The sequence below is a fragment of the Bufo gargarizans genome, chromosome 8, assembly GCF_014858855.1.
Source record: "Bufo gargarizans isolate SCDJY-AF-19 chromosome 8, ASM1485885v1, whole genome shotgun sequence".
Lineage (NCBI taxonomy): Eukaryota > Metazoa > Chordata > Amphibia > Anura > Bufonidae > Bufo > Bufo gargarizans.
Window position 1 is genome coordinate 26,443,899 of NC_058087.1, and position 24,444 is coordinate 26,468,342.

A 24,444-nucleotide genomic window follows, 5' to 3' on the forward strand; every position below is an offset into this window, starting at 1 on the left:
AGGGATCTAAAGCAGGACAGAGGATAAATCTTATGATTATAGTCAAACTTCTTTAGGCTATATTCACACAGTGTTTTTTTTTTTTGGGGGGGGGGTTAATGACATTAAGAAACCCATGTAAAAATTGTATATACTTCCAAAGCCTTTTCATTTTTAAGATCTCTGCTTGCTGACTGTATATGGAAGCACTATTGGTTTTCCAGTCCCAAGGCCATGAAATGCCTGGATTCGTTGAGTCCTACGGATTGAGAAACACTTTGTAACCATTCTCCTTTCTGGCTGAAAGATAAAAGCCCTGAATGAATGACCTTCCCCTCTGTTACAAAAAAATTCCCTAAGGACTCATTTACATGACCGTTAGGGCTTCCTGCCCGTGCTGCAGACTGCTATTAGCGGTCCACAAAACCAGACAACTCTATTTAGTTTAGTTCTACTGAAATAAATAAAAAACGCACTCCTAGGCCTTGTATCAGTATTGTTCTCTTATGTGACATAAGAACGTTTGTGTCCTATCGGTCACCATGGTCAGGGGATTACTGCAGCCTCTGCATCCACAGAACTCATCGACTTTGTTACTCCTTGTTTCTTGCTAGTAGGAGAGCAGGCAAAGCAACACTGGCGCAGGATCGGACTACACGAAGGCTTTTAGTCTGTAACCGTGGACATATGTCTGCGTAGGGGCTGTGGAATGTTGTTTTCCATTATAAGAAGCATTTGAAAATGAAAATCTAATGCATATGGTACAAAATAGTTCTGTTCTCTTGGTCCAATACTAGCAATAATGGTATTCTGTCTCCATTAGTGCATATATATCATTATGAGAATGTAGAGTTTAATCATTTCCAGCAGTAGATTGTTGTAAAAATCCATGATTCAGTGCTAATAGATACAAGTGTTACCTTTCACGTGAGCTGTGAAGCAGTGCTCCCTGTGTGGTGCTTTACATTTAGTAACGACAAGCTGGTATTTGGAAGATTGATACATTAGTGGCTTAGGGCAGATAGATGAAAATTTATGTGAGAAACCAAGCTGAAATTCTCGGGGAACTGAAAGTAAATTGGAAAGTGTGCATATGTATTTCCCCAGCTTTATCCGATGCACAGTGTCGCCCCCTGCTTATCTATGTATATTTATATGTGCTGCAGAGAGGAGAGGAGAGGTGAAGGGATGTAGCAACTGCTCAATGTACTGCTCACCATGTACATGAAATTACTACTATAATACTGCTCACCATGTACAAGAATATAACTACTATAATACTGCCTCCTATGTGCAAGAATATAACTACTATAATACTGCTCCTATGTACAAGAATATAACTACTATAATACCACCTTCTATGTACAAGAATATAACTACTATAATACTGCTCCTATGTACAAGAATATAACTACTATAATACTGCTCCTATGTACAAGAATATAACTACTATAATACTACCTCCTATGTACAAGAATATAAATACTAACCATGTACAAGAAATAATTATAATACTGCTCATATGTAGAAGAATATAACTACTATAATACTGCTCACCATGTACAAGAATATAACTACTACAATACTGCTCCTATTTACAAGAATATAACTACTATAATACTGCTCCTGTGTACCAGAATATAACTACAGTACTATAATACTACTCCTATGTACAAGAATATAACTACTATAATACTGCTCCTATGTACAAGAATATAACTGCTATAATACTGCTCCTATGTGCAAGAATATAACTACTATAATACTGCTCTTATGTACAAGAATATAACTACTATAATACTGCCTCCTATGTACAAGAATATAACTACTATAATACTGCTCCTATGTGCAAGAATATAACTACTACAATACTGCTCCTATTTACAAGAATACAACTACTATAATACTGCTCCTGTGTACCAGAATATAACTACAGTACTATAATACTACTCCTATGTACAAGAATATAACTACTATAATACTGCTCCTATGTGCAAGAATATAACTACTATAATACTGCTCCTATGTGCAAGAATATAACTACTATAATACTGCTCTTATGTACAAGAATATAACTACTATAATACTGCCTCCTATGTACAAGAATATAACTACTATTATACTGCCTCCTATATACAAGAATATAACCACTATAATACTGCTCCTATGTACAAGAATATAACTACTATAATGCTGCCTCCTATGTACTGTACAAGACTATAACTGCTATAATTCTGCTTGATGCCTCATAATTCTGAAGCTTTCCAGTTACAGGTCTTATTCTTGGTGCACTCAGGATTAGTAATTCTCTCCTGATGTAATGAGCCTTTCTCAGAAGTTGTCACCGTTCATACTTGGACTTTCCTGACAGCTGATTTTTCTCCCTCTTTTAGGAGGTTCTGAGAAGCAGACCCAAGCAGCAAATGTCTCCTGCATTCTAGAGGAAAAAGAAAATCGAAGTCAGAGTGATGGGGATAATGAGCTTGTCGACTGTGCTCTGCAGGAGGCGCCCCCTGCTCCACAAAGTGACTTACGGGGGGATCACTTACTAAGCATTCAAAACAACAACTTAGAAGCCCACCCGGGGGAGGAATCAGCAGCCACTGAACCAGGTAATGTGCAATGAACGCTTCCTCCATGGCCACTGCCGCTAACTGTTTAATCGACAGCGCGGTGTACTATTGGATGACGCGGGGCATTTTTTTCAAGGGCTGGGGAATTGCTTTGCAATGTTCTTATTCCTGTTTAATTAACGTTTTTATAATGTGTTTTTGTCACTGCGTGGAGCCGGCTTTACATTCCTTCAGGTAACTGAGTGTAGTACACTGACACTTGGCGCTGGTGTTATATTAGAGGTGGTTCTGCTCATGTCTCTCTAGGCCTACACAGTCCTTCAGAGCCCCTGTGCTGTCCCTCCAGGGACCTCCTCTTGTCGCGGTGCAATTTTTCCATGACCTTATTAGTCCACGTTTAGTTATATCATATGTGATAAATATGTTTTGTTGTTCTGCATTATCGAGGTTTTCTTCCCCTTAGGCTGTATTCACACGTCCGCAATGTGTTTTGCGGATACACGGAGACACGGATCCGCAAAACACGGAAAGCGGCAATGTGCTTTCCGCATTTTGCGGACCGCACATTGCCGACATAATAGAATATGCCTGTTCTTGTCCGCAATTGCGGACAAGAATAGGACATGTTCTATTTTTTTGCGGAAACGGAAGCACGGATGCGGAAGTGCGGATCCGCAAATGTGGATGCGGACAGCACATTCCGTCCCCATAGAGAATGAATGGGTCCGCACCCTTTCCGCAAAATTGCGGAAAGAATGCGGACCCATTTTGCGGACGTGTGAATGGACCCTTAATCCGATATCCCCATCCTCTGGGGCCCCCTTGTCGAAAAAATTATGGTGTCCAGTTAAAAAAAAATGCTGTTTATGTGTTTACAACATGTAATAAAATATACTTCCAAGCTGTTAACCTTTGTATTGAGGTTATATCTATATTTTTCTAGATTTGTGTTGAAACAGTAGCATACCCTTTATCAATTCACTTTTGTTGATCTTTTTGTTCTATTTTCCTTCCAGCCCTCTTTGGTCTTGTCTTCCTGCCCTCGGTGGTCTCTTGTTTTTCTCTGTGGTCCCTGGTCTTCTTCTCCCCCATGGTCCCAGGTCTTTACCTTCTGTAAGGCCTCTGGTCTTTGTATCCTTCTGAGGTCTCTGGTCTTCCTTTCCCCTCACTTGTCTTCCTCACTTCCAGTGGTCCCTGGACTTCCTATCCTCCACAGGTCCCTGGACTTCCTCTCCTCCACAGGTCCCTGGACTTCCTCTCCTCCACAGGTCCCTGGACTTCCTCTCCTCCGAGGTCACTTGTCTACCTCTGTACTCCCTGGTCTTTCTCTCCCCCCTGAGGTCTCTGGTCTTTCTCTCCCCCCTGAGGTCTCTGGTCTTTCTCTCCCCCCTGAGGTCTCTGGTCTTTCTCTCTCCCCCCTGAGGTCTCTGGTCTTTCCCTCTCTCTCTCCCCCCTGAGGTCTCTGGTCTTTCCCTCTCTCTCTCCCCCCTGAGGTCTCTGGTCTTTCTCTCTCTCTCTCTCTCTCTCTCTCCCCCCCCTGAGGTCTCTGGTCTTTCTCTCTCTCTCTCTCTCTCTCTCCCCCCTGAGGTCTCTGGTCTTTCTCTCTCTCTCTCTCTCTCTCTCTCTCCCCCCCCTGAGGTCTCTGGTTTTTCTCTCTCTCTCTCTCCCCCCTGAGGTCTCTGGTCTTTCTCTCTCTCTCTCTCTCTCTCTCTCCTCCCTGAGGTCTCTGGTCTTTCTCTCTCTCTCTCTCTCTCCCTCCTGAGGTCTCTGGTCTTTCTCTCCCCCCCCCCCCCCCCCCCGAGGTCTCTGGTCTTTCTCTCTCCCCCCCCCCTTCCCCCGAGGTCTCTGGTCTTTCTCTCTCCCCCCCCCCCCCCCCCCCCCCTGAGGTCTCTGGTCTTTCTCTCTCTCTCTCCCCCCTGAGGTCTCTGGTCTTTCTCTCTCTCCCCCCCCCCCCCCCTGAGGTCTCTGGTCTTTCTCTCTCTCTCCCCCCTGAGGTCTCTGGTCTTTCTCTCCCCTCTTCCTCTCTAGTCCCTTGATATCTTTTGTCTCAGTTCCCTTCTCTTGTCTCTTTTCTTGCTTTTTCTTCCCTTCTATGTAAACTCTCTTCTCTCGTTTGTCTACTTTGACAGATACTTTCTTATCTTTATTTTATTTGTTCGGTTCTTCGTTCCCTATTTTCTCACTCTCTTGTTAAATTATGTCTTTTGATGCTGAGGTTGTTGTGTCATATTTTTCTCATTTCCCTGCCTGTCAATCATCTTGCTGCTTGTGCTGTCGTGTTTAGCTCCATTTACCTCTATGTTACATTGTGTTCTATTTTCTCTCTGCCACAAACGTCTGTTCATTTCTGTTGTCCTGTCATGGGGATTTTGCAGGGCTTTTGAGCTATGTAGGGTTGCAACTATCATGAGGAGCATCCTCTCTTATCAGGTTCTCTCCATTACCTGCTTTCTTATCAGGTTCTCTCCATTACCTGCTTTCTTATCAGGTTCTCTCCATTACCTGCTTTCTTATCAGGTTCTCTCCATTACCTGCTTTCTTATCAGGTTCTCTCCATTACCTGCTTTCTTATCCTGTTCTCTCCTTCTCCTGCTTTCTTATCAGGTTCTCTCCTTCTCCTGCTTTCTTATTAGGTTCTTTCCTTCACCTGCTGTCTTATCGGGTTCTCTCCTCCACCTGCTTTCTTATCCGGTTTGCTCCTTCTCCTGCTTTCTTATCCTGTTCTCTGCTTCTCCTGCTTTCTTATCCTGTTCTCTCCTTCTCCTGCTTTCTTATCCTGTTCTCTCCTTCTCCTTCTTTCTTATCCTGTTCTCTCCTTCTCCTTCTCCTTCTTTCTTATCCTGTTCTCTCCTTCTCCTGCTTTCTTATCCGGTTCTCTCCTTCTCCTGCTTTCTTATCCGGTTCTCTCCTTCTCCTGCTTTCTTATCCGGTTCTCTCCTTCTCCTGCTTTCTTATCCGGTTCTCTCCTTCTCCTGCTTTCTTATCCGGTTCTCTCCTTCACCTGCTTTCTTATCCAGTTCTCTCCTTCACCTGCTTTCTTATCCGGTTCTCTCCTTCACCTGCTTTCTTATCAGGTTCTCTCCTTCACCTCCTTTCTTATCAGGTTCTCTCCTTCACCTGCTTTTTTGTGCGTCTCAGTCCTTTATCTGCTTTTTTTTTTTACTTGCTCTCATATAAGTTTCCCTCGCTCATCTGCTGTCTTATGGTGCTCTCTTTTACCTGCTCTGTTATCAAGCTCTCTCCTTCAGTTTCTCTTTTACCTGCTCACTGATGGGGTCTGTCTTTCACCTGCTCTTACATGGCTCACTCCTTCACCTGCTCTCTTATTGTGCTCTCTTTTTCACCTGCTCTCTCATCAATCTCTCTTTCACCTGATGTCTCATGTTGCTGATTTTCTTCACCTGCTGTCTTGGCAGGCTCTATTCTTTATCTGCTCTCTTATCGGGCTTTCTCCTTCACCTGCTCTCTTATCGGGCTTTCTCCTTCACCTGCTCTCTTATCGGGCTTTCTCCTTCACCTGCTCTCTTATCGGGCTTTCTCCTTCACCTGCTCTCTTATCGGGCTTTTTCCTTCACCTGCTCTCTTATCGGGCTTTCTCCTTCACCTGCTCTCTTATCGGGCTTTCTCCTTCACCTGCTCTCTTATCGGGCTTTCTCCTTCACCTGCTCTCTTATCGGGCTTTCTCCTTCACCTGCTCTTATCGGGCTTTCTCCTTCACCTGCTCTCTTATCGGGCTTTCTCCTTCACCTGCTCTCTTATCGGGCTTTCTCCTTCACCTGCTCTCTTATCGGGCTTTCTCCTTCACCTGCTCTCTTATCGGGCTTTCTCCTTCACCTGCTCTCTTATCGGGCTTTCTCCTTCACCTGCTCTCTTATCGGGCTTTCTCCTTCACCTGCTCTCTTATCGGGCTTTCTCCTTCACCTGCTCTCTTACTGGCCTGAGTCCTTCTGCCCCATCTGATTAGGCCCTCTTTTTACCCCAATGTCGGTTTTTGTCTGTCTCTCTTGTCCTACATTTTTCTTTACCTCTTTTCCTTTGCTGTGCTTTTTTTCCAGTTGCTCTGTGTTGCTTTATTTTCTTTGGTCTACTTTTCCTGCTTTATTTTGCTCACTTTTGCTGCTCTTGCCATTTCGTTCTCGCTCTTGTTCTCCCTTGCCTTGATCTTTGCCCTCACTTCTCCCTGCTTTGTTCTTTACTTGTCCTCACTTTCATTGCTGTCCCCGAGCTCTCACTTTCCAACCTCCCCCATACACACACTTTAATTTCAGCTCCCTCTCTCCACGCTCTCATATTTTTATGAGCTCCCTTCACCTCCCCCACCTCTCGCTTCTTCTCCCAGTAAAGTGTTTTCCCTGGTGGCAGCACGCTCTGTATACAGCATCCCGCATCCATACTCACTGCCCTACATATTGTGCTTCATTGCAGAGCATTGTCACAACTCCACTTGTTTCCCCGTGTATGATGGATTAATGTTCTGTGCCAGCAGGCATACGGACCGCATCTATTTATATAGCAAGGTAAGTACACAGCCGGGGTGTTAGAGGCTCGCAGAGTATAAGGAAATAAAATAAGACGTGGAGAAGTGAGCCGCTTATTGTCTCCTTGATATTTGAACACCTCCGGTGCCAGCTGGGATTGCAGTTTATTGAATTAAAAAGCCGCGTTGTCTCCTCTGCCAGAGACGAGATTAATGATGATCTGTGGGAATCTTTCCATCATCTCTTCCCAACACCTCGAGTTCAGTTCTGGCCAAACCCTGCAAGGATCCCATACACTGCTGTGATGAGTCTCTTGTTAAGGTGGCCATAGACCTCTAGTAACTCGGCTATTCCTTCCAAACCCCCATACATCTGAATGCTTGGTTCTGCTGAGTGTGCATGTGCCCTCAGTAGTCAGATGGGATAAGCTGCTTCCAGACACTTCTGGCAGCGGATATTCTCCCATTAGTACAAAAGATTGGCCATTTTGAAATTCAGCATACCTGATACTTCTTTCCCCTAACCTTTTCAGTTGGAATAGCATCGGGCCACCCCCATATATTAGATAGCTGGCGGATTCAGCTGACTTGGCGCTAATGTTTATGGCCAACTACAGAAAAGTAATTTCATACTGAAGGTGGCCACACACAGACAAGTGAATGATGGCCAAAACTTGCTGACCAACCAACCATGTAATATTTTGGGGGGTTTCCAGCAGATTTTATGGATCCATTAGTACTGGGAGATTGAAGAGAAAATAAAATCAAGCACTCCTAAATCTCTTGACATTTGGTCCCAGGGATTCGGGAACTCTTCTAAAGGAATAATTCGCACAGTGTGGCACATTTACTAAAGGTCCCTTTACACGGGACAATGATCTAGTTAGTAGATTATCGGGAAGGAAGCGATCTCCTCCATGGGGAGAAGTGATTGCTAATGCCATTGCTCTTCGCCATACAGTAGAACGTGTGTGCACAGCACAATCTGCCACCGGGAAACAATCTTTTGTACTTCGCGAACGCTCGGGTAATCGGCGGTGCATTTACATCGCAAGATCATCGCTAACCAACGTTACTAGTAACGCTCGTTAGCAATAATCTGTTCAATTGTCGGGCCCTGTAAAGGGCCTTTTATACAGTTTTTTTTTTACGCCGGTCTTAGTTTCCCCCCCTTGCGCCATAAGATTCATCTAGTTTATAAAGGGGCTTGCGCCTCATCATAAATTAGGGGCATCTGTGGCAGTCCATGCACCTGACAAAAAAACTACTCCAGCACCAGGCAGGCGTAGTTTTTCACCAACGCTAAAGCCTGTTTCCTGGCGTAAATGTTAGTAAATTTTTCAGGGCCCCAGCTCTGCCGGAAAGAAGTGTGCATGCTAGGAGTCGTAGTATAACCACAGCGGCAGTGCCAGAGGTTGCTGATCCCTGATTTACATGAAGCACATTCAGGCTTTGTGGCTGAAATGCTATGGCAACCATGTGTGAATCCACCCTTAGGGTATGTTTTCCACACTGAAATCCGTACTTAAAGTGTAACACTCATTTCAGTTTCTTTTTAATATAGTGTAGGGACAGCGATATTGAACATTTTAGACGTTTGTTTTAGAAAACAGAATCCGCGTTTTACGGAGTGCTTCAGATGCCTGTGTGTAAGATACAAAGGCTTCCAGCCACCTCTTGTTGCCCCGGTCCCTGACTATGTACATATGCCCTATCACTGCCCATCACCCTGCCTATCTGACACACACAGGCATCTTCAGCGCTCTGTAAAACGCTCAAGACAGACTCTCCTTAGGAACACGCAGTAAGAGCTTTCCTATGAAGACTCTAACGGCTATGTACACCTTCTGGGGCAATTTTTATTAATGATTGCATTTTACTCATTTTGGGCTAAAAATCTTTTTTTCAGTTGGTCTTTTTTTATTAATATTGAGCTTTTCTGTAACAAAGGGTTAGAACGGTTTTCCGACATTTTAATACTGATCAGGATAAGTCATCAGTATCTGATCGGTGGGAGTCCAACACCCAGGATCCCCGACGATCAGCTGTTTTGAGAAGTCAACAGCTCTCCTGTGAGTGCCGCTACCTTATCGCAGCTGACCAAGCACAGCGTCGTGCATTGTATAGTTGCCGTGCTTGGTATTGCAGCTCAGCCCCATTCACTTGAATGGGGCTGAGCTGCTCCTAGGCCACGTGAATGATGAACGTGACATAACTGGCCAAGGAAAAGCAAAGAGAAGGCTCTGGCGCTCACAGCGAGCGTTGCTACCTTCTCGAACAGCTGATCGGCATGGGTCCCGGTTGTCGGACCTAACACAGATAAGGTACTGATAACATATCCTGAGGATAGGTCATCATTATAAAAATCTCGGAAAACCTCTTTAACTGTCTAGCTGTATAAATTGTACTTTCACGGTAGGCCAGTCATTTGATAACCCTTCGCTCTAAATTACTAAAAGGTCATAAATACTTAAGCCGTATACTTATCAGTAAGATAAGAATTGAGCTATAATAAGTGTTTATAAGGTCAGAGATAAGGAGCCAGCAGTCTAGTTGCCTGACGGAGCACAATAAAAATACAGATTCTGCTAGTAGAGAATCTCAAGGCTGTACAGAGAAAGAGACTAAAAAATTTAGATAAAGACCAAACGAAAAAAATATTTTTAGTTAAAGTATAACTGTCGTATATTATTATTATTATTTTTTTTGTATTGGATTGTCGTGATTAATATCACCTTGGTGGCCCTATTTAAACTTTTCACTGTGTATTCAATTACCCCTTATTTCCACATTTTTGTTCCCTGTACTGCCTACTTTTACCTGTGCTTAAAATAGGGTTGCTAGGCATAGTCTGTTGATAGACGGAGCACTCTGCGTGCAAGGTCAGATTGCTGACAGCCAGGGACTGTAAGTAAATGATTACAGCCAGGTCCTCCCAGCAGCTGATAACAGTGCCTGGGCTGTGTGCACTTCTCCCTGTCCCTGCACTTGGCAGACGCTCCCTCACTCAGCAGACTGGGACAATGCAGAGTTGGAGCAGCGCAGACCAGGAAAGGGAGATCTGCCATCTGCTCAGTGTATACATGAAAGCAACGTGTGGTAAGAGGACCCCTTTGTGCTGCAGGAGATTAACCCTTTAGGGGGGAGGGCTCTGGTTACTGACACTTTTGGGGGGCTAATGTTTCCGACTATCCGTATGATGCTGTTCTTTTGGATCATTAGACCTGCAGTCGGACAAAAATTTGATACGAAAGTTTAATACTTTTGTGAAAACAGAGCTCCGTCTGTGTTCAGAATACTTTTTTTTTTTTTTTCCATTTACAATAATTTTTCTTCTGGCAGTAATGTCCGAGCTCCAGGTTTATTCCTGATGATAAGGACTAAGCACTTTATGTTAAATGTTTTCCGCTAAGGAGGCGCAGCGACAAACCTCTCAATAATGTACGCGTCGTTAACGCCCTAAACCCGTGTTTATCTTTTCAGGATGAAGAGCCACTGAGCTGTAATTTCATTCCTTTGGATATTAAACTGGAAAACTGGGATGATCTACCTGAAGCCATGCAGCAGAAACCGAACCGATCCCTGGTAAGCAAAGTCGTTTGTAAAGTGGGTTAATGAGGGGAATGCACGCGGGGGATTTTATCTGCTCTGTCAGAAGGAATCAGAATTTCTCTACCAGACAGACAGGCACCGGCTCTGTAATCGCTCAGAACTTGTTGTGTGTTTTTTTTATAAGTTTTATTAAACTTTTCACTGTGGCGTCTGGTGTCTGAGTTGGATAAATATCCCTCCAGGGTAGGCACGTTCTGCAGGCACCTAGTAGCTTGCCATGCTTATAGGTTGTTCACCAGCAGTATGGACCACTCGGACCAACTGACAGCGCCATATGGATGATGGGGGGAGCAGTGCGACATACCTGGAGTGATGGGCATGCAGGTTGCATGGCAGAAGAATTCAGAGTTTTAACCTTTGCAACTTTTGCAGGAGTCCAGAAGAATGCCCTGGTCTCCCTGCAGTAAGTGCCCCTCAGCCCCTGACCCTCTGCTTTTAGTTACAGCTCTCCTGATTGGATGCTAGAACTGTCACTCACTGGAGAGGGGAAGGGCTAGGAAGCGTTCAGCGCAAATATCCCAGGACTCCCCCAATGTGAAAGGACCTCCTCCTGGACACCAGGACAATAAAAACATCATTTTCTCTGTCATGCAATCTGCATGACCATCGCACAAGGTATTGTTTGCCTTGCTCCATTATCTGTATAGTGCTGTCAGCAGTATTGTGGGGTCAGAACTGCTGACTGCCTCCTGTTTAATGAATACCTCTCCTTTCTTGTCTGCTCCCCACCACCCTTTGCATTCTTTATGGGTTATCAGTCCTCATTGTGCATTAATATTGAGGACAGAAACGGTCATTCCTAAAATATGACCATACAGAAATGATTGGCCCCTTAAAAGGGATATTTTCATCAGGACAGCCTCTGTCCATTTGCCCTGTTAGGTCAACAGGGAAAATAGTGCATGAAAAGTGGAGATCAGGTTCCTGCTCCTCTCTTTTATCGGAAGCTGTTTGGAGTGCATTCATACATTGCATTTAAACCATCTTTTGTGCTGCACAAAACGGCGTCATTTTAATTTTTTTCTTAATTTAGTGCAAGTGCTACAAATGAACCATGTGAACATGTTCTTAAGACGTCTTCCAGTTTTTCTCATGCACTAGTTTTGCTAAGTGCCATGTTGACCCCCAGACTGCATAGTGTTAATGTAGAAGTAAAAATTGGAGGGAGCACCCTGTCACCTGTAGTTTAGGAGGCTCTTTACACCAACTACTGTAACTTCTTCAGCTGGCCCATTAGTGATTGAACCTGGTGATCGTTATCGATAATCATTGCATTTGTATACAGTATGTGCCCTTGCACGGTTCATGGATTGTCCAAGATTAGAAAACCATGGCTGCTTTCTTCTGAAAACAGTGCCACACCCGTCCACAGGTTATGTGTGGTATTGCAGCTCAGCCCATTTCACCCTAATGGAGCTGAGCTGCATTACCAGACACAAAATTACAAAATAACGTGGTCATAAAGGGCAGAAAGATGCTCAAAACCCCTTATGCTGTTGCTCATATATAATCAGGGGAGCAAATCCTGCACATGTGATCCGTTGCTAACAGCAATCCCCAGCAAAAATGCATACAATGGAGGATGCCCGCAGTGGACCCCATGTAACACAGAAACATCCTACAAGGGTGAGCCAAATGTGTGGATGTAATTGGCTATATAAAGCAAACATTTACAAAGAAAAAGTGGAGCACTACAATGGAAAATGCAATTGACAATATATGGCTAAACCCTCACACTGATATTAAAATGAGACTTTCGCCAATATATTCTTATATCAAGAACATATCGGAGCCCGCGCACCACGTGAAGGTCTCTCAAAGTGGAACGGGACCTAACGCTAACCTAATTATGCCATATGAGCAATTACTTATAGGGATTACGGCATAGAGTACAACACACAGCCAACAACTCCCAGTTACCTCCAGCGTGAAATCGCACACGCAATGGGAGGCCTGCGTCACATGAGCCGGTGGTAGGTGGGACTCACAGCCACCTCCCTTCTCCCATTGTATGTGTGATTTTCCAATAAAATATATAAACAATAAATAAATTAACATATCACATATTGCCACGTCCGAAAAGTCTAAACTATTAAAATATATAAAAAATAAATAAAAAATCTCCTATGTGGTGAACGCCGTAACAGGAAAAAATAAATTGTTTTCAAAAATGAAAACGCACAGAATATTGGTATAAGTTATTGGCTTTCAGCCTGAAAGTTTACAGGTTATCGGTATCGGCTCTAAAAAATCAATATCGGTCGATCCCTAACATGCCCTGCATGCTGCCTGTACATATGATTGCCCTGTAAGGTGCACCATGCAGCTTAGGATAGGTCATCGATATTCTAAACGTTCGGGGCTGACTTCTGGGACCCCCCCACCCGCTAATCAGTTGTTTGAAGTGGACGTGGTGCGCAAGCAAGCGCTGCAGCCTCTTCGTAACCCTGACGTCACACCGCCTTTCTGCAGCTAAGTGGGATTGAACTGCAGTACCACTGACAGCCACTATGCAGGGTATGGCGCTGTTACTGGTCGGCCATCAATTTAGAATCCCAGAAAATCCCTTTAAATCTCAGTGTCCGGATCACAGGGAGATGCTAGAAGTAGATGCGAAGTAAAGACAATGCAGCAAATATACAGACTCGATAGGTCCACTAATCCTCTTATGCAGCCCATATTCAGTTTCCATGGTAACCATATATTAGGGCTTGTCTATGGAGAATATATTTTCTACATCTGTGTATATACAAGACAGATGGGGCCCATTTATGAGCTTTATAATCGGTAGATCTGCAGGACGGGGGTGTTCTCACCCCTCCTCTTCCAGTCTTTAGTTTCACCCTGCACATTTAATATGGACAAGTGCCACAAGTATTTAGCATTATATGCAGGTGCCGCAAATTGTGTTCAGATTTTGAAAGTTGCGCAGGACAGTAATTAATCTGCTGTGGTCGCCCATAATCACTGTGAAGCCTCCATGAAATACAGATCAGTTATTAGAGACAAGCTGCATGATAAGCTTTATATAGAAGACTCCAGTTGCTAAGCAAGTAGATCCCTAGCAACCATACTGTCAAATGATTGAAATTCTCAGATTTTCTTACCTTGGGGGCTACATCTGTGCTACTGTAGCTTGCGGTGTACCTCCGCATGCACGCCATGGATTAGTGAGGGTGGCTCCTCTGTGTCTCCTTAGGATGACCAGGCGTTTCCTCTATCAGTGATCTGTTTCTAGATTCCACCAGTGCATTTAGAGAAGCAGAACCATCCGGGTCATCAACATTACTATAAAGCAAGGAAGAAGTGGAGACAGAAAGCATCAACACTTCCTACAGCATCCGCTCTGTGCCGTCACGCCGGAATCTACACCTCCATACTGAGTCCTCGCACCAGAATCTACATCTCCGCTCTGCTCCCCCATACCAGAATCTACACCTCCGCTCTGTGCCGTCACACCGGAATCTACACCTCCATACTGAGTCCTCGCACCAAAATCTACACCTCCGCTCTGCTCCCTCACACCAAAATCTACACCTCCGCTCTGCTCCCTCACACCGGAATCTACACCTCCGCTCTGCATTGCTCCCTCACACCGGAATCTACACCTCCGCTCTGCTCCCTCACACCGGAATCTACACCTCCGCTCTGCTCCCTCACACCGGAATCTACATCTCCGCTCTGCTCCCTCACACCGGAATCTACACCTCCATACTGAGTCCTCGCACCAAAATCTACACCTCCGCTCTGTGCCCTCACACCAAAATCTACACCTCCACACTGAGCCCTCACACCGGAATCTACACCTCCGCTCTGCTCCCTCACACCGGAATCTACACCTCCACTCTGCTCCCTCACACCGGAATCTACACCTCCGCTCTGCTCCCTCACACCGGAATCTACACATCCATACTGAGTCCTTGCACCAAAATCTACACCTCCGCTCTGTTCCCTCACACCAGAATCTACACCTCCGCTCTGCTCCCTCACACCGGAATCTACACCTCCATACTGAGTCCTCGCACCAGAATCTACATCTCCGCTCTACTCCCTGACACCGGATTCTACATCTCCGCTCTGCTCCTTCGCACCAGAATCTACATCTCTGCTCCCTCGCACCGGATTCTACACTTCCGCTCTGTTCCCTCACACCAGAATCTACACCTCCATACTGAGCCCTCACACCGGAATCTACACCTCCGCTCTGCTCCCTCACACCGGAATCTACACCTCCACTCTGCTCCCTCACACCGGAATCTACACATCCATACTGAGTCCTTGCACCAAAATCTACACCTCTGCTCTGTTCCCTCACACCAGAATCTACACCTCCGCTCTGCTCCCTCACACCGGAATCTACACCTCCATACTGAGTCCTCGCACCAGAATCTACATCTCCGCTCTACTCCCTGACACCGGATTCTACATCTCCGCTCTGCTCCTTCGCACCAGAATCTACATCTCTGCTCCCTCGCACCGGATTCTACACTTCCGCTCTGTTCCCTCACACCAGAATCTACACCTCCATACTGAGTCCTCGCACCAGAATCTACACCTCCGCTCTACTCCTTCACACCAGAATCTACACCTCCGCTCTGCGCCCTCACACCGGAATCTACATCTCCGCTCTGCTCCCTCACAACAGAATCTACAACCTGACCTTTTTGCCACGGTCCTCATCTACCTCCCCTCACTGATGAATACTGAGTACACTTCATCAGATCACATCCTAAACAACTTTGTGACTATACGTTTTCTTAGGTGTTGGCCACCACTTGCTCCACTAGAAGACTGGACCAGAATTGCAGAGTGGCAGCAGTGGTATAGGGCCCACTGCTGCCCCCTGGAGTCTAGGCGGCCTCGAATAGCCTCAACCATAACTGATAAAGAGGCAGTAAGCAGAGACCCTGTGACGATCCACCCAACTCTCCTCACAGATCCATGTATCAGCACGAGGAGGGGCTCCGGTCACTATACTAGTACCTATTCATCAATAGTCTTAGACACCTGGACACATGTCAAGAATTAAAAATTCTACATCTCCGCTCTGTTCCCTCACACCAGAATCTACACCTCCACTCTGCTCCCTCACACCGGATTCTACACCTCCACTCTGCTCCCTCACACCGGATTCTACATCTCCGCTCTGTTCCCTCACACCGGAATCTACACCTTCACACTGAGTCCTCGCACCAAAATCTACACCTCTGCTCTGCTCCCTCACACCAGAATCTACACCTCCATACTGAGTCCTCGCACCAGAATCTACACCTCTGCTCTGCTCCCTCACACCAGAATCTACACCTCTGCTCTGCTCCCTCACACCGGATTCTACATCTTCGCTCTGTTCTCTCACAAAAGAATCTACATCTCCGCTCTGTTCCCTCACACCAGAATCTACACCTCCGCTCTGCTCCCTCACACCGGATTCTACATCTCCGCTCTGTTCCCTCACACCAGAATCTACACCTCCGCTCTACTCCGTCACACCGGATTCTACATCTCCGCTCTGTTCCCTCACACCGGAATCTACACCTTCACACTGAGTCCTCGCACCAAAATCTACACCTCTGCTCTGCTCCCTCACACCAGAATCTACACCTCCGCTCTGCTCCCTCACACCAGAATCTACACCTCCATACTGAGTCCTCGCACCAGAATCTACACCTCCACTCTGTTCCCTCACACCAGAATCTACACCTCCATACTGAGTCCTCGCACCAGAATCTACACCTCTGCTCTGCTCCCTCACACCAGAATCTACACCTCCATACTGAGTCCTCGCACCAGAATCTACACCTCTGCTCCCTCACACCAGAATCTACACCTCCATACTGAGTCCTCGCACCAGAATCTACACCTCTGCTCTGCTCCCTCACACCGGATTCTACATCTCCGCTCTGTTCCCTCACACCAGAATCTACACCTCCGCTCTGTTCCCTCACACCAGAATCTACACCTCCGCTCTGTTCCCTCACACCAGAATCTACACCTCCGCTCTGCTCCCTCACACCGGAATCTACACCTCCATACTGAGTCCTCGCACCAGAATCTACATCTCCGCTCTACTCCCTGACACCGGATTCTACATCTCCGCTCTGCTCCTTCGCACCAGAATCTATATCTCTGCTCCCTCGCACCGGATTCTACACTTCCGCTCTGTTCCCTCACACCAGAATCTACACCTCCATACTGAGTCCTCGCACCAGAATCTACACCTCCGCTCTACTCCTTCACACCAGAATCTACATCTCCGCTCTACTCCTTCACACCAGAATCTACACCTCCGCTCTGCGCCCTCACACCGGAATCTACATCTCCGCTCTGCTCCCTCACAACAGAATCTACAACCTGACCTTTTTGCCACGGTCCTCATCTACCTCCCCTCACTGATGAATACTGAGTACACTTCATCAGATCACATCCTAAACAACTTTGTGACTATACATTTTCTTAGGTGTTGGCCACCACTTGCTCCACTAGAAGACTGGACCAGAATTGCAGAGTGGCAGCAGTGGTATAGGGCCCACTGCTGCCCCCTGGAGTCTAGGCGGCCTCGAATCGCCTCAACCATAACTGATAAAGAGGCAGTAAGCAGAGACCCTGTGACGATCCACCCAACTCTCCTCACAGATCCATGTATCAGCACGAGGAGGGGCTCCGGTCACTATACTAGTACCTATTCATCAATAGTCTTAGACACCTGGACACATGTCAAGAATTACCTAGAGACTTAGGCCTCTTTCACACGGGCGTCGCGTGTGAGGGCTGGATAGAATGGAGGTGTGTCGCGGGAAAATTGTGCAATTTTTCCTGCGAGTGGGGTGAGTTTTATATTCGATTACGTTGCGTTCTTCAGTTTTTTTCCGTGCGAGTGCAATGCATTTTGCATGCGCGTGAGAAAAAACTGAATGTTGTACCCAGACCCAAACCCGAACTTCTTCACAGAAGTTCGGGCTTGGGATCGGTGTTCTGTAGATTTTAATATTTTTCCTTATAACATGGTTATAAGGGAAAATAATAGCATTCTTAATACAGAATGTATAGTAAATTAGGGATGGAGGGGTTAAAAAAATAAACAAACATAATTAAACTCAGAAGACGAGCCGGGCAGCGCGAACAAGTGAATGGGGTGAGTTTTATTTTATTTTTTAACCCTCTCCAGCCCTAATTTACTTAGCATTCTGTATTCAGAATGCTATTATTTTCCCTTATAAGCATGTTATAAGGGAAAATAATAAAGATTGGGTCCCCATCCCGATCGTCACCTAGAAACCATACGTGAAAATCGCACTGCATCCGCACTTGCTTGCGGATGCTTGCGATTTTGACGGTGCCCCATTCACTTCTATGGGGACTGCGTTGCGTGAAAAACGCACAATATAGAGCATGCTGCGATGTGAAATTTGCAACAAAATTCCGCCGCCCTTTGCTTCATTAGATGTTTGGTTGCCGCTACTTATTTGTTTAGTTTACTTTTGCAGCAACTAAAGCTTGGGTTCTTTTTTTTTTTTACTTGTGTGGTAGATACTTCTGGGTTTTTTCGGGATGTGTGGGACTTTACACTGCTATTATGAGGTTGTTGCCCAGAGCGCAGGCAGCGCAGCTGTTTTCTGCAGGAAGCTGTGGCCCATTCCAGAATGAAGGGGATTTTCAGTTTTTTTCTTATGTTCCCGTTTTGCGTGATCTGATCTTACACATCCGTAAATTCCAACGTATCAAGCTACAGCATCTCCAAGTCAGAGGGAGCCCACCCTGCCCTGACTGCCGGGGGCTCACGTGATGGCACACTATGTGACAACTGTCAGTAAATGTCTACAGCACGTCCTGTAAAATGTCCCCTCCATATTGAAAATATATAGAAATCCTTTTTTTATTTGCTATTGGGGGTATCCACAGTTAAAAAACACCAGGATCAGCAGGATGGAACTGGCTGCAGTCCTGCAACTTAATTATTCACAGACCGCCACCATTAAGACTTAGCCTTTATTAGATATATCAAAACCCCCCATAGAGTGCCTTCTAAAATGGGGGTCAGGGTACAGGGAAGAGGGAAGGAAATCTGAACCCTGATGTTTCCTAGTCTTTATATCCTGCCTACAAACGGAATGGTCGCCCCGATAGGGACGATCCCATATCAGGAACCTCCTATATACTATAAGAAGGCCCTAACATCAGGATAGAGCCCACCGCCGTTTGTACGAGTAAATATGTGATTACCAAAAAAGAAAAAAACTGAACAAAGTCCCACAATTTACCAATACCCCAAAAAGCGATATGCCAGATAGCCTAAAGATATACAGAATGAAAACAGATCCACGTTATTTAGTCTGTCCCATGTTGTTCACCTCATATGATGTAGATGTAATTGGGACGACTACATCATATGAGGTTAACTGTTGATAACTCGGTCAACAACCTGGGACAGACTAAATAATGTGGATCCGTTTTCATTCTGTATATTTTTACGCTATCTGGCATATATCTATTTTTTGGGTACTGGCAAATTGTGTGACTTTGTCCTGTTTTTTTATTTTTTGGTAATTGCAAAATCATGGCTGCTTTCTTCCAGAAACAGCGCCACACCTGACCATAGGTTGTATCTGGTATTGCAGCTCGGCTCTATTGAAGTGGGTGAGGCTGGGATGCAATCCTGCACGCCACCATTGCACAGGTATGGTGCTGTTTTCCGGAAGAAAGCAGATCGTGTGTTCTAATTTTGGACAACCCCTGTAAATTGGGGCATATTGATATGGGAGACAGATTGTAATTCAGTTTCTTTTTTTCTTTTTTTTATTAAAGGGAATGTTTCATCACAGGCAGCCCCCGTTATATGAGCTCTCTCAAGACCCCAGTGGTCTCAGGAATACCTTCTTTAAAGGAAGGATGGAACCTTTAAAGCCCACCTGTAATACCCTATTTTCCCTCTAGTGGCCACTGCGTAGGAAATCAATAGCCAACGGTACCCATTGGCTACTGATTTCCTATGCAGTGGCCACTAGAGGGGAAATGGGGTATTACAGGTGTATCTGTAAAGAATAAATCAAGGCAACTGGGCGTACTGTAGATTTCTTGAAAACGTTTCACTTGTTCTTCCAACGAACTTTCTCAATTCTGAGTGACTGTACAAAAATTCTGGGAATAAATAGGGAAATCTACAGTACGTCCAGTTGCCTTGATTTATTCTTTACAGATATACCATGACCTGGATAAATGAGAACCTCCACGGTATTACAGGTGGGCTTTAAATGTTCACACCTCTGCCTTATAGTGGGGGTCCCCTGTCTTTGATGGCCTTGTCCCCTAATAGGGCGATATGGACCCCGCCCGGATGCACTATTAATGCAGTGATATGAAGCTTGCGTCTCTCACCGTGCTGACAATACATTTTATTTTCGGTACAGGCAGTCCCTTTATGAATGTCGCCGTCCCGGCAGACATGAACAATGGCTGCCAGTCATCCTGCGCTGGGAATAATTAATTGTAGGTTTTATGGGCTGTGGAGAGCAGCGCAGTAAACGCAGAGGGGCCCCCCCCCCCTCATGCCACGAGGGGCCCTTTAAGGCTCCTATATATAGAGAAGTGTTTTTCTTTCTATGCAGCAGATTCAGACAAGTGCTGGTAACGTCTGCTGAGGCTGAAAATAAACCCGGGTTCTGCTCCTTTTGCAAAATCTAACACCTACACGATTCTGCGGATGCGAACGCTGAGGAAGCTGCGATTATTTTATTTTTTTATTATTTTTTTTCCTCCTCATTTGCAGAATTACTAACTGTGATAATTCATCAATATTCATGTCCTCGTGTTTAACGCTTTCTCTCCTGATGATAAATACACAGTTTACAAAGTTTCGTTACACCCTTCCCTACTTGTCCCATTTCCTGGTGTTGCAGGTGCAGATGTAGCAGAGCTGAGTCAGTAGCAGATTCTGCTTAGTATCTTTGTTATGTGGTGGGTGATAGGGTTTCACATAGGACTGCAGCTGGACCTAGTCGTCACTGTGCCCAGATGTTACAGGTGTACTGGTGCTGGGGTTGTCCAGTGCAGCTGAGCTGAGTTTCCAGTGTGGCAGATCCAAATTTCACTGGTGTGCCCATGCGATATGTAGAGGAGACGATATTGTCTGCAGTTGCATTGATTACATGTCCAACATATCGGCGAGGGGATGAGGGCACATCTGTACAATGTAGCAGAGCTCAGTTTGTGCATTGTACTGGAGTTGAGTTGATCAAGTGTAGCAGCTATTATAGCATAACAAAGCTGTTTGTAGTGTGTAGCAGAGTTCAGTTTGTCCCCTGCAGCAGAGTTGGCTTTGTCCAGTGTAGCGGTGGAATCGGTTCTACTCCATGGCGCTCAGCTGGATTTTTCAGGTGTGAGTTATCTGTGTTTATCCTACATAGCGCAGCGAGATGTTTATCTGATGTAGTATGTAGGGGTTTGTCTGGGGTAGCGTGTGGGAGTATGCCTGGCGTAGCGTGTGGGAGTATGCCTGGCGTAGCGTGTGGGAGTATGCCTGGCGTAGCGTGTGGGAGTATGCCTGGCGCAGCGTGTGGGAGTATGCCTGGCGCAGCGTGTGGGAGTATGCCTGGCGCAGCGTGTGGGAGTATGCCTGGCGCAGCGTGTGGGAGTATGCCTGGCGCAGCGTGTGGGAGTATGCCTGGCGCAGCGTGTGGGAGTATGCCTGGCGCAGCGTGTGGGAGTATGCCTGGCGCAGCGTGTGGGAGTATGCCTGGCGCAGCGTGTGGGAGTATGCCTGTTTTTCGGATATAGTGGAGCTGAGTTTATCGTGTTTCTGAGATGAATTTCTCAAGGATTTCACCATTTTTTCCCATCACCAGAGATAAGCAGTGTCAAACATATCTGGCAAACGCTTATCTCCATAGAGACAATCCAGCTGAATGTGCATGGTCCCGTAGTTACGCTGTGCTGTATGTTGTGTTTTGGCGGCTTCCTTCAGTCCGCAGTCCCGAAACCGCGCGTTTCGATCCTCATTGACCCGGTCACTTTCCTGCTTCAGATCCTCAGGTTCGTCAGAGAATGGAACAGTTTGACAGCGATGAAGCAGAGGACGATCCGTAAGAGCGGCCTGATCTTCATCAGCCCCGTCCTGACCGCCGGAGAGCTCTCCAAGCAGCACTCGGCGCACAGCAGCACCAAGAGGTACGAGGCATCACCGGGCTCAGACCAGTGAGGGAAGCCATTGTGTGTGCAGGATGATGGCCCCGGGGAGAGAGCGAGTCCAGTTACACGGACACGTATGAGAGGAGATGACGTCGGGTCCGCCAGCAATCCCTACTCATCATAATCCGCATGCGGGGGTCATCTGTATGGAAAAGATCCAGCAAAAAAACAAAAAAATCCCTTTCTTAAAGGGACACTACACCTAAGGCTGGTCTCTTCTCCATAGTAAGCTATTGCTCCCTGTTATCAGCCTGGTCAGGCCCAGCGGGAGGATAGGCAGGAGGATCCCTACCCCCGTCATCGCATCTGAAGGTATGTGACAAAGCAGTGTTCACATGTACATGCGTTACTGATATCAGCCGGATTAGGTAAAATAACCACTTAACCTCTTCATGACCAGGCCGGTTCGGCCCTTAGAGGGGTTGCCTGGTCTCCGATGAAATTTCTGCAGAGCCATACTGGCGTAGGAAATGCAGAAACGCCTCATCCCTTACCGCTGCGCCCAAGCTGAAGCCGCCCATGGGTACGGCATGTATACTGTACACTGGACGCAGCGGGGTGGTGGTAACACCTTGAGGTCTCCAGGGGTAGCCGCAGAGGGCCCCCCCCCCCCAGTCCTGGATCGTATCATCCGATCGAAAGGTCATGCCATGGTCTCCGTTGACAGCAGCGACCAAAGGGTTAAAGGTTAGAACTCTGCTTTGTGCCGTTCCTCTGTTACTCCTCCTGATAACGGAGTATCACCATTCCCTTGTCAATAGCATGTGACATTCTCAGAGCATGTTCACACAGAATCTGCTTCAGGATCCCTTGTATTTTTTATTTTATTTATTTTTTGCATGGAATTTTTATTTTGATGCGTTTCATGTGTTTTTTTTAAAGTGTTTTTTCACCTTGCCCATTTCAGTGGGAACTCTGGACTGTGATTCCGCGAGGAATCCACGTCAAGAATAGACATGGTAAAAAAAACTAGTTTGGTTTAAAGAAAAAATTAACAAAAAAAAAAATATATAAATTAACAAACTATTTCCCTATTTAATTTAGTGGAGATGATTTTTGAGTGCAGAATAACCCACGTAAAAAAAAATAACTTAAAAACTTGTAAGTTCCCCCCGATTGGACACGACCAGCACAGCGGTGACCACCTTTTGCCAGCTTTATTCATAGTTTTCCAGGAGGAGTTACAGAGGGAAGGTGCACCATAGAGTCCCCAAACTGTTTTATGTGAAATACGGGTCAGAAGTGGAGAGAAATATTAGAATGTAATTTCTAGACTTTCTTACGGCGCCCGCACATATGTCATGGATTCTGCCGTGTGGCTTTTCTGTCCGGGGTGTTGAGCGGGCGCTGCGTGTCACACTTTTTACACTTTGATTAAATCTACTTGTTGCCAAGCAACACGAGGCTTGTGGCGGAGAAGAAAAAACTCTAAAAATAAAATATCTGTGAAAAGACACGGAAAAAGACGCCTTAATAACCCCAACCCATCACTTTCGCTGACACCATACCGCCACATATATCACTTCTTAAAGGGACACCGCTCCTGAATGAGACCGCTCGGTCTGCAGTCCGGTAGGACACAAGCTACTTGCCATTGGTGGTCTACAGATGTAGCAGAGCTGAGCTTGTTATGTGTGTCATGACTTCCATTCATAATAGAGACCTCCATGCTGAGGCGGACGCATGATACGATGGGTGCCGGTGCTTATGATTGGTTCCATCGTGACCGCAAGAATACTTCTTCCTACTGCGCTGTCGATGGCTCTCCCAGCGGCACACGAGCGCCAATAACACAATGTCAAATGTTAAAGGGGTGTTCCAGGACTTAAATATTATTGGCGTGTCCACAGGATAGGTCATCAGTATCTGATCGGTGGGGTCTGGCTTCCGATCACGATGCTGCAACCTCCTCTTCGGCCTGTGCATGTGGCCTTTGTGCGGCTCAGTCCCATTTAACTGACTGGGACTAAGCTGCAGTACCGAGCACAGCCACTATACAATGTATGGCGCTGTGCTTGGTAGGCTATGAAGAGACTGCAGCTCTGGTCCAGGCAGATCAGCGGTGGAGTCGGACTAGCTCCTATATGATAATGATGACCTATCCTGAGGATAGGTCATCAATATGTAAGTCTGGGACATCCGCTATATGTTGTGCCAGCAGACAACCTCAGCTCCACTGCAACATGCAAACTCAGGCCGCTATGTAAACCTCTGCAGCACTTGAACAGCAAGTAAAAAAAAAAAAAAAAAATTCTTAGCTTATGTATTAAGTGGCCTGCTTAGACCAAAAACCTACCTCCCATTGTACAATGCCCATACCCAGTATGTGGCCGCCGCACTCTCCCCACCCGCAGCGCCGTGCCGCAGATAACGCATCGCTCTCCAAGTGCTAATGTCCAAGGCCATTAGCGCAGCCCGTACTTTGCTATTCTCTCCTAGTTAAAAATTTAAGATGACATTTTACTTACCAGGGAAAGACAAAAAAAAAAAAGTCAATATTTAAATACAGGAAGATGCGGCCGTGCCGGCCGGGCTCCACAAGGCGGTAACGACAAAGTGCGAGCATTGTATCACACACGCAAAACATCAGTCAGTGTAATGGGGTGTCACGCACATGCATGT

The 24,444-nt window shown here is 46.0% G+C and overlaps 1 protein-coding gene across 1 annotated transcript in view; it reads left to right on the forward strand.

The window, feature by feature from the left end:
- ZRANB3 (zinc finger RANBP2-type containing 3) overlaps positions 1–24,444 on the forward strand; it is a 217,033-nt gene that overhangs the window by 179,192 nt on the left and 13,397 nt on the right. The window contains exons 11-14 of the mRNA XM_044303246.1: positions 2,373–2,591; positions 6,978–7,069; positions 10,513–10,614; positions 21,659–21,801. Coding sequence (XP_044159181.1) covers positions 2,373–2,591; positions 6,978–7,069; positions 10,513–10,614; positions 21,659–21,801 — 556 coding nt within the window. The remainder of the gene's footprint in view (positions 1–2,372; positions 2,592–6,977; positions 7,070–10,512; positions 10,615–21,658; positions 21,802–24,444) is intronic.